The 10527-nt window shown below is 38.6% G+C and overlaps 1 protein-coding gene across 1 annotated transcript; it reads left to right on the forward strand.

The window, feature by feature from the left end:
• Positions 1-1700: 1700 nt before the first annotated feature.
• htr3a (5-hydroxytryptamine (serotonin) receptor 3A) lies at positions 1701-7836 on the forward strand. The gene is made up of 9 exons (XM_041234865.1): positions 1701-1761; positions 1987-2153; positions 2961-3005; positions 3569-3678; positions 4276-4445; positions 4908-5068; positions 5772-5982; positions 6568-6801; positions 7386-7836. Exons 1-9 carry the CDS (start codon positions 1701-1703, stop codon positions 7670-7672), a joined length of 1446 nt encoding a protein of 481 aa, XP_041090799.1. The 3' UTR covers positions 7673-7836.
• Positions 7837-10527: the final 2691 nt, after the last annotated feature.

The following is a 10527-nucleotide window of genomic DNA, read 5'->3' on the forward strand; positions in this document are numbered from 1 at the left end:
AAATACAGCTCCAGATCTGGCTACTCTTTTTTAAATGGCTTTCAGAGCTGTTAGAATGATTTACCATCAATTTCCCCTCGTTTGCTTTAAAAGCGCCGTCAATTCTGTGCATTAAGCCAGCAAGGATGATACATTCGCTATCATTTTATTGGTCTTTAAATTCTAGATCACAGCCTAATAAAAACAACAGGTTAGAAATTAAATAATTTCTCATCTGTATCGGAGTTATAGATTCTTAATTAAATATTAAATATAAAATATAAATGAAATATTATATACCTGTCTTATTAAAAAAAATGCAATTTTTATGATTTACTATTGAATTAATTAGAATGACGCAAACAATAATTAATATTTAACCCCAACATTAATCACGAATAGTCCTATATGTTTCCATCAAATTCATGCAATGTTAGTTCATACAGGGTTTTATTAGATTGACTTACACCTGTTTAAAGTGGATTTTGAATACAGTGCTTGAATCGTTAGAATTCATAATGAAAGTTTTCTTGTCTAATTGGGGACTGGTTATTGTTTTATTTGAAGTGTGTTGTGCGTATTTAAATGGCTTGTATTTTTAAACTGAGAAAGTCGTGTTATGTTACATAGCCAATGGGAATATACAATACCCACGGAAGAAATAAACATTTAACACTACGACAAACCTTAAAATCTGTTGTGCAAGGTAAACAAATGAAGAAACTATAACTAATTGAATTAAACAGATAAAAGAGAAAACGTATCGAAGGTCCGCGTCTATAATTTCAAGAGCAACTGGGAGTCGTTTGTTTCACTCGGGACTGTATCGTTATCATTCACGAAACTCGCATCTGTTCTTCTGGACCAGCAAATGACGATGGGGCTCAGTACATCGGCATAAACAAACCACGCGTGCATTAACTGTCTAACCTGAAAGCCGAGGCAGGAGGGCTTGATTACGAGATTCATTAATTGTTTTAAAAGTGGAAAGTGCTACGCGAGCTCAACCCGACAGGCTGTAGTTGTGTTTGGGGGCACTCCAATGAAGACATGCTGGCAGGTTGCTGTCGTTTACATGAGACAACGCATTAACAGCAACCAGACTGCAAACCATCCCGTCCAACGCAAAATGAGCTCTTCAGCACTCTGGATAGCGCTCTGCCTGCTAGTGCTCAGCACAGCGACAACAAGTGAAGGTATTATTATTATTATTATTATTATTATTATTATTATTATTATTATTATTATTATTATTAAAAATGCACAATGCATTTCTGGATTGCAAGTTTAAATCTCATTGATACACAATTCTATCTGTTACATATCATCCAAATTACGCTGTTCAGTATTACAACTGAGGTTTAATTTTTGACTCAACACATTTAATCCTATGATGTATATTTGCTTATGTGTTGAATATACTTGATTGTCATGCATTTGTATCCTCTGTGTGTGCAGCAATAACATATATATATATATATATATATATATATATATATATATATATATATATATATAACAATGACAAGGCAGAAGCTGCAAAAACGATCTATTGCTTTATTTAAACTTTTATTCTGATGTTTTTTTTTTATTATTTTTTTAATGGATAGCTAATATATTGTAACCCATTTCTAAGCTACTGGTCAATAAGTGTAAAATACAAAGTGAAGTGACTTTCGGTGTGACGGCACTGCCCTCTCTGCATTGTGTTACTGTTCAGCATGGCCGGCTTCATTTGCATTACAGAAATCAGTATTCGGTTACGAACCTTGGCATTTGAAAGTGAGAAATACACATGTCCAGTTCTTATTCATATTTTAGTTTAATGTAGAGCTAGATCTGTACTCTGCGGTTAAGAGTTGCTGTACACACATTTCCAATCCGCGACTTCATAAGGTATAATTAATTTTTACCTACACGATTTGGTGGTTGTATTTGGACTTTGTATCCATAATAAAGTATAGTCACAAGCACACTGCACAGATGGCTTTGTTTCCCTTCTCACAGCAACCCGCAGATTCACAAGTAACCCCAGCCGCTTTGCGAATTCCACCTTGGTTCGTCTCGCCGATTATCTGTTGACTGGTTACAAGAGGGGGGTGCGCCCTGTACGCGACTGGAGAACCCCCACCACGGTCTCCATTGATTTAATGGTCTACGCTATTCTAAGTGTGGTAAGGGGCCGCACGTTTGTTTTTAGTTTTGAGGGCTACATTCTCAAAGCCTTTCAAGTCCTCATTAGCACAGATGCTTTGGTAATATTCTATATTGTGTCTCTAATTACTGGTGTGTTTACATAGTTATTTAGTAAATAAATGTTACTTACACATAATTACAATGTTATCATACATAGATACAATGTTCGTAATGTGTAAATCTTTTTGCACGATATTGCATTGTATTCTCATATAAGCGTGTCCTTGCATATATGATGTATACGTTACGTGCACAATAACATTGTAATGATGTGAAAGTAGTCATGTATTTACTAAGCAACTACCATGTAAATACACAGTAATGACAGACTCTTAATGTAAAGTGTTATCAATGTTTATAAATGGCCTGATAACTATTTAGCATATCATTTTACTGCAAATAACTGACTCTAAGAATCTCCAGGAGTGTTCTTTAAAAGTCTGTTGATGTCTTGATGAAATCAATTACATTTTATACTGTACAAAAATTAAACTTTACGTTTTGTTAAAATAAAAAATACTAAAAACGACCAGGTATCCCAGTGATTTGGTAATGGACAACTGTAGAAGATACATGCAGACAACAGCAAGAATTAACTGTGTACTTACTGTATATATATATATATATATATATATATATATATATATATATATATATAATATATATATATATATATTGTTATTAACAGATCACATCATTTGATACCTTTTAATCCTGCTAACATTATGCATTTTAAACCTTTACTCATGACTGCATCCTTTTCTTTGTCTTGTTTTTGACTACAGGATGAGAAAAATCAAGTTCTAACAACCTACATTTGGTACCGGCAGGTGTGTGCTCAAATTTCAACTGAATAGCACATGGCTCTGTATTATTTATATATATATATATAGATGGAAGGGTGATTGATCTAATAAGCTGCACTGGAATCCATTCAAATGATCTCCTTTCCAAGCAGACACAAAGCATGCACCACAAGAGGAGATTTCATTCATCTAACCTGGCCATAGCACAGAACAAAAAAAGACATTACAAAGACTTCCTGCTGAAACGAGAAGTACAACCCAATAGCTCAGTGTTTGAAGCTATGGGGGTGTTAACCATGGTATCGCAAAATCCATCTGACACACACACACACACAAAGGAGATATACAAATATATTTACAAACATATAATATCTGGTGTTGTAATATAGCACTAAGAAAGAACAGAGGTGGGCAGCCAGGCTAATTCAATTAATAATAATTCAATTAATTAATAATAAGCATAGAACAACCTCTTTTTGTTCCCAACATTTTCTTCTGTTTTTACTGTATGTGCTTTTAAATACAACTGTACACTTTACATGAGCACCACATTTATAAGTGGAATAATATTCCTTATACCTGCACAGCAATGGAAAGATGAATTCCTAGTCTGGGATCCGAAGGAGTTTGACGATGTCAAGCAGACCTCTATCCTGACTAGCAATCTGTGGGTGCCAGATATACTCATCAACGAGTTGTAAGTATGTTGGGTCATTTTTATGCAATTTTACTGATTTTAATGGTGCCAGGTTTAATTCTATGTTTATTTATTCCTGTTTTTTTGTGTGAATTTTTAGGCTTTTTTATTTTAAGATAATCAAATTATTTTTAAGGCTGTTATTTTTTTAACTGTCCAAAAAAAGTTAACTGAAAAGCTCTTTCTGGAACTGTCAGAAAAAGTCAATGACTGCTCAAATCAAATAACAGCACAGCTGGGACTCACAGTAAACAGATAGGGGAGGGGTGGGAGGGGATAATATTGCCAGTGTTCATAAGAAAATAGATTTTAAAACCTTGCTTACTGTTGGTCTTAACAAGCATATCAGTGACACATCAGTCATCCTCCGCCATGACTGCCAATACAAAATAAGAACCATCGTCAACATGAAAAAGCCACCAGAACGCACTGCAGCAAAACACCTTTAGCTGCACCGAGGACGATGGGCTAGTGAACACAAGAAGCGTATTCTCCGCTGTGTTTTATTTTTTATTTTAGGGGTGTTTGATAGCTATGAAAAGCTGTAATAAGCAGCCCTTTGTTTTTTGTGGATTTTTTAATATTTTTTTTTTCCAGTGTTGATGTGGGGAAGTCCCCTGATATCCCGTATGTTTACGTGGGGAATGACGGAGAAGTTCGGAACTACAAGCCGATCCAGGTGGTCACTGCCTGCAGCCTGGATATATACAACTTCCCTTTCGACGTGCAGACCTGCCCCCTCACTTTCATGAGCTGGCTCCACACGAGTAAGAACCTGGCCTCACATTACCTCAGCCTCCCCTGACAAATGTTTTCCATCAGCTAGAATTTTTTGGATTGATACATAATTTAAAACTACATGAACATCATTTATATTTTTTATTTAGCATTATGTAATCAAAGAAATTATATGGCAAAAGTCTACCGGCAGCCATAATAGCAGAACAATATTTCATGTTTGATTTCGAAACATCAATTTGTGTCAGTTTTTCATTAAGTATGTGGAAAACTACAAAGCGGTGTGTAATTCAATATGTTAACGTACCATCATTCAGCAGGGTTCATCCGGCTTTATGAAGCTAAATTAATTAATTCTGCAGGGTGATGCGACACTTTTGGCCCTAGCTGTAGTTTGTTGCATGTGCTCTTTTGAGGTCATTGCGCAGTGCTAGTATGTATGAAAGTCCTGAGCTCTAACACTGATCTGATGCTCTTTCCTTCCCATGCAGTTAAGGACATCAACATCTCCCTGTTGAGATCCCCAGAGGAGGTGATGTTTGATAAAAGTGTTTTCATGAACCAGGGAGAGTGGGAACTGCTCCATGTCCTGTCTGCTTACTCTGACTTCAGTATTGATGGCAACGACCACTACGCTGAAATGAAGTTCTCTGTGAGTGCGGCCAGCATGTGGGCTTGTGCCTGACGACACGTTGTCTTACCACAGGGCTAATGGCACTTACACTGCATCTTGAAGTTCCACTGCCAACACACCTTGAGTTGGAGGCGAGGGGAGAGCTGAACTCAAAGCACGGCAGCAAAGAGAGGTTTAAATACACCTGGTTTAAGAAGTATTGCTAACTGATTGACAAGAATGCAGGGGTGACCTCCTTATTCAAAGGTCATACTGACTTTTTGTGATGGTTGTTTTTTTCTGTCAATCAAGTGATATTGTTTACAGGTTTAAAAGGAGGTGTAACTGCAGGGTGCAACATTTTTTTTATGTTCATTGGATGTACACAAAAGGTCTAAATTATTTTAAAAAATAACTTATTTCAGGGCGTTTTGGACAAAAGCCGTTTTTCAGCTACTGAAAAAACAGACACAGTACTTTTCTTTCTAAGCAGCTGTGGAAGAGATTTTGTCTGAAAAAACCTGAAATAATTTTTTTTGTTTGTTTTTTTTTTTAAATCATTTGAAACGTTTGTGTACATCAAAAAAAACAAAAAAAAACACAACCCCCCCCCTTTTCATTTTGGCAAGGTGTATTTAGTTTCCCTCACAGCGTTACAATGTTGCTGTTGAGTATAACGGATTGCCTGTGATGCTTTGGCCCTGGCTGTTCTCTGATTTGAGATGCTGTGTTTCTGTTCCAGGTGGTGATCAGACGGAGACCCTTGTTTTACACTGTAAGCTTACTGCTCCCTAGTATTTTTCTGATGGTGATGGATATTGTGGGGTTCTTCCTGCCCCCTGACAGTGGAGAGAGAGTCTCCTTTAAAATCACCCTGCTGCTGGGCTACTCTGTCTTCCTCATTATCGTGTCCGACACCCTGCCAGCTACTGCCATCGGGACCCCCCTCATAGGTACAGCTAGTGAAGGGTGCAGCGCAGTGATGGGTACAGCTGTGCAGTGAAATCTTTCCGATAACAGAGTGCTGGGAATAAGGGAGGTCTCTAAACAGCAAGAGATGGGCAGAGTGAACCGGAAGGGAACCTGGGCTTTGTGTGAAGTAGCTTTTGAACTGATGAAGGTTCGAGCTAGACTTTGGTTTAAAACACCTTTACTGTTTTGTTTAATCAGGATAGTAAAGCTGTTTAGGGTTACTTGGTTAAATGGCTTGATTTAAAAAAAAATATTATTATACAGATGTCCTTAATTAACAAAAAAAAAAACTTTTCTTAGTATTAACTGCACTGTTGTCAATTTATATAGTATATTAAAAATCATATTTAGTTTAAGAAAGGACATTTTTCTGTTAATTTTAAGGTTAGACTATATATATATATTTTTTTGTAAAAACTGGTCTGTGCCTGCAATTACATTTCTGTATTGTTGGATTGTTTTCAGTGTTCCAGAGGGAAGTGTCAAGGATGTTCTAGAATCTTTGCATTAATACAGAATCAAGTGCAGCAATTTCAGGTTTGGTTTTGTGCCTCATTGCTTTGCAGGGGTGTATTTTGTAGTGTGCATGGCCCTTCTGGTGATCAGTCTGACGGAGACCATACTGATCGTTCGTCTGGTGCATAAGCAAGATCTGCAGCCTCGCGTCCCAGAGTGGGTGAAATACCTGGTGTTGGAGAGAGCCACTGCACTGTTCTGCATTCGCAACAAGCACAAGTTTGGACCCCTGCACCCCAAAGAGGTAGATGTGACCCAGTACAAGGAGAACAATATCAATTCAGGTAGGAATTCCATCTCTTACCTCAAGTGAACCCACCTCTGACAAGCACCGGTACATGAAAACAACAGCACAGATGTTAGAGCTATAAATGAAATGTTCAACAGGGGAAGCGCTTTCACGGTGTTCTACTAATTACACATGCAGCTCAAATGATCTCATTCTAGGCAAGATAGGGGTGTCTAGAATCAGCAGTAGAGAGGAATTTCACTTGAAACAAAACTCGTGGTTGATTTAGCCAATCGGAGCACAGCTAGCCATTAATTTATGACGCAGCCACTACATAAATAGCCATGTAAATATATCCTCAACGGTGCATATACAGCTAAACGCACACTTTGGATCATGTTTACTAGTGATGACCAAGTGCAAATATTCCCTCTGTAACCAAGCAATTTCACTGGATTGTTTCATTGTACATCTGCACAGTGCACTGTGCAAAAGATATGCCAGTACAGATTTTAAACAGCCAGTTAACAGGGACTGTGGAGGTGGTTTGAGGCACGCTCACGCTCTCTCAGGAAAGCACTCTGGTCATCTCGGGGATTGCAGCATTGTCTGCTTCTAACACTCTGTTTGTTTCGACAGCTAAATTGAACTTCTTTTGTTGCGAGAACCCCAAACACCGCGAGAAGCCCATGGGGATGGCTCTGCCTTTAAGAGAAAACACACCGGTCGTGGACAGCATCCTGCACGAGATCTCCTCCATCCGCCAGTACCTGGAGAAACGGGACGAGTACCGAGAAATCGCCAAGGAGTGGTTGCAAGTGGGCTATGTTCTGGACGTGCTGCTGTTCCGGGTCTACCTGGTGGCGGTGCTCGCGTACAGCATCACGCTGGGCACGCTGTGGTCTGTGTGGCAGTATGCTGAGTGACAGGTAGAGGCTGCTTTAAAAAGGGTCTTATACCTTTTATAATAACTGGTGACAGTGTCTTACAATGGGCTCAAGCAGTTGATTTGCCGTTTATTACGGCAAATATGCGCTCATTAACACCTGCAAAAGAGCACGACCACAGCGCGAGCTGCCAAACTGAAAGGAATTCCTACAACACCTACATTATTATTATTATTATTATTATTATTATTATTATTATTATTATTATTATTATTATTATTATTAATGCGGTGCTTTTATCCAAAGCGACTTACAGAAATTAAACAAAATATAAAAATACTAAATTAAAAATGTAAAATGTTTCTTATAAGGACAAATACAATAGAAAAAAGAAAAATAAGGATACAGAGAGAAATGCCAAATGAAAAGACACCACAGACATATAAAAGCAAACGAATAATTATAAAAATTTCAATACACAGCTAACTTACCAATAAAATAAGCCAGAAACACCCCCAGGACAGCCAGTGTCCTTTCCCGATGTTCTGACACGATTGGCGCACACGCTGCCGCTCACACTGGCACTGACGCAGTGAAGTCTGGAAAATCATGTTTGTAGCTTACTGACAGTCTGTACTTGACCAACAGCTTGGATTTTGTTTGCTTTGTATATACAGCAGTTATGCAACTAACACTGTTTGTGATTCTATGTACAGTATTGTATTTGTATAGAATAAAAACGTTGTTTTACCCTCTGTAGCTCCAGTCTTGTTATTCAAGTTAATACTTTGTGTGTGTGGGTGCTATTGTACAGGAGACTGTGTGCAGTTTGCGTTCTACCTGCTCATTCTGTGCAAAACAACATCTTATAATAGGAGACACCTTTCGCACAATGCATTGTTTTTAAATTGCATAAACTCATTTTGTAGACAGAAACTACCAATGAACATTAAAAAAAAAAAAAAAAAAACTTTCACGTCATAACCCGTGCATTATTTTGGCTACCAACACAGAAGTTTTGGGTTATTCAATTGAATAGAGGCTAATATTCAGTACAGACCTGCTCAAAGTAAGAGCTTGCTATTCATCGCTGACAGGGTCTTCATTTCTTCTGGCATCAGGACCGACACTAATGCACTTGTCCTAATGATTTTAGCTTGCTGAAAAGGCACTCAGCGGGTTTGCAATGATTAAATAAATGCCATCGTTAAAGTGTATAGTTAAAAAAGAAGAAAATAAACCAGACCGTACATGGGACCATTGATTCCAGTTCAATCACTGAGACTCCTTTCCAACAAAGAGAAACGCCCACGCGAAAGAAACCAGGCCCTCAGAATTTCAAGCGTCTCATAAACCACAGATATTGCAGGCATTGATCCAGACTGGTGACTAAGCCAGAGGCTGACAGTGTGAAGGCATGCATGTCCCACTTAAACACTAGAATCAGCTGCTGTTGTTGTTAATGGAGGTGCCCTACAAAGAAGATAAATCATTATTTCTAAGACTCTTCAATAACAGAAGCAATAAGTCCAGAGGCTTGGTATCTCAAAGCGGTCTAAACAGCAGAAACCGAAGCTTCGTATGTCAGAGTACAAACTCACTCTGCAGTGTGGTGGCAAACCCAGCTGAAGCTAACTTGACACTGTCACAGTCCATCGGAATCACCAGCATTTATAAAAAGCTGGACTATTCAAATCCATGCACCGATGGCTTGGATTATGACCAATGACTTTCAGTTACTGATTGTTTATAGTTCTACATTAAATGAAGCACAAGTACCTTGCCACCACACCATAGATACACTTCCTGTGCAGTAGGTATTAGGATCCCCTCCTGACACCACAAGTTCAGTGGATTTCCTGTTTCAGGTAGGACCCGAATACCTGCTGTACAGGCAGTGAATCTACAGCGTGGGGGCAGGATAAATGGAGAGTCAAATGGAAAAGTCTGGAAAATTAAACTTGGAAGCAGGAACAATGATTTGCAGGTGAGGTGGGGAAGCATATTAGTGTTGCACAGGCACCAGTGCACACTGGGCTTCACTTATGGGCTTCAGCACTTCAGAATGTTTACTGTTAGGAAAATACAGAGGATGTAACACAAAGATAACTACCTGAGGCCTGAGATACTGATAGCCTATCTTGTGATTGGTTAATAAAGTGACTGCATCCTGTGTAATCAAGGATCACAGCTACCATACAAAAAAAATAGTTCTTTGCCCTTGGAAAAGCTATAAAGCAGCAGATATACTTCAGATCCGCTTCTAATGTATTCATTCACTGTGCACCGGAGATTATCTTAATCAGGAAAGTCCTCGTTTCAGACACAGATGCTGTCTTTTGGCTTTTAAAGATAAAATATGTTAATTGCTGTATTTTAATGCCAACAGTGTCTTGAGTTGATAGCAGTATTCCATTGTAGGGTATAGCAGAGCAAAAGTATCATTTCATTATTGCATTTATTAAATAAGGCCACTGGCCCTTTAAATGCAAGCATTTCACAAAATGAAAGGAACAAAACAAACGCTGGACTTGAAAGTCTCAAACTAAACGTGAGTACTGGTTACCCTTGCAACCTAACTGCCTGGGGAGAGCTAGACCCTTACCCAATGCAAACAAAACAGAAGCATAAACCAAACCAAACCTCTGTTTCCACATACGCGTCTTACCTTTCAAAGTTTCCCAGCAGCCACCTGGCTTCCCATTGTTGTACTCACTCTCTCACAAGTACATGTTGAAAGGCCTCAGTTTGAATACCATCCCTCCTGGGGATCATTAATCAATAATGAATTAATTGCTTGCCAGGTAAGACTGACCCCCATCAAGCGCCCTGGATTCTGCCCTTAACAAATATGGACATGTTTGAGGGCAGGGCACACTACAGGCTCCCCTGGG

The sequence above is a fragment of the Polyodon spathula genome, chromosome 36 (genome assembly GCF_017654505.1).
Source record: "Polyodon spathula isolate WHYD16114869_AA chromosome 36, ASM1765450v1, whole genome shotgun sequence".
Lineage (NCBI taxonomy): Eukaryota > Metazoa > Chordata > Actinopteri > Acipenseriformes > Polyodontidae > Polyodon > Polyodon spathula.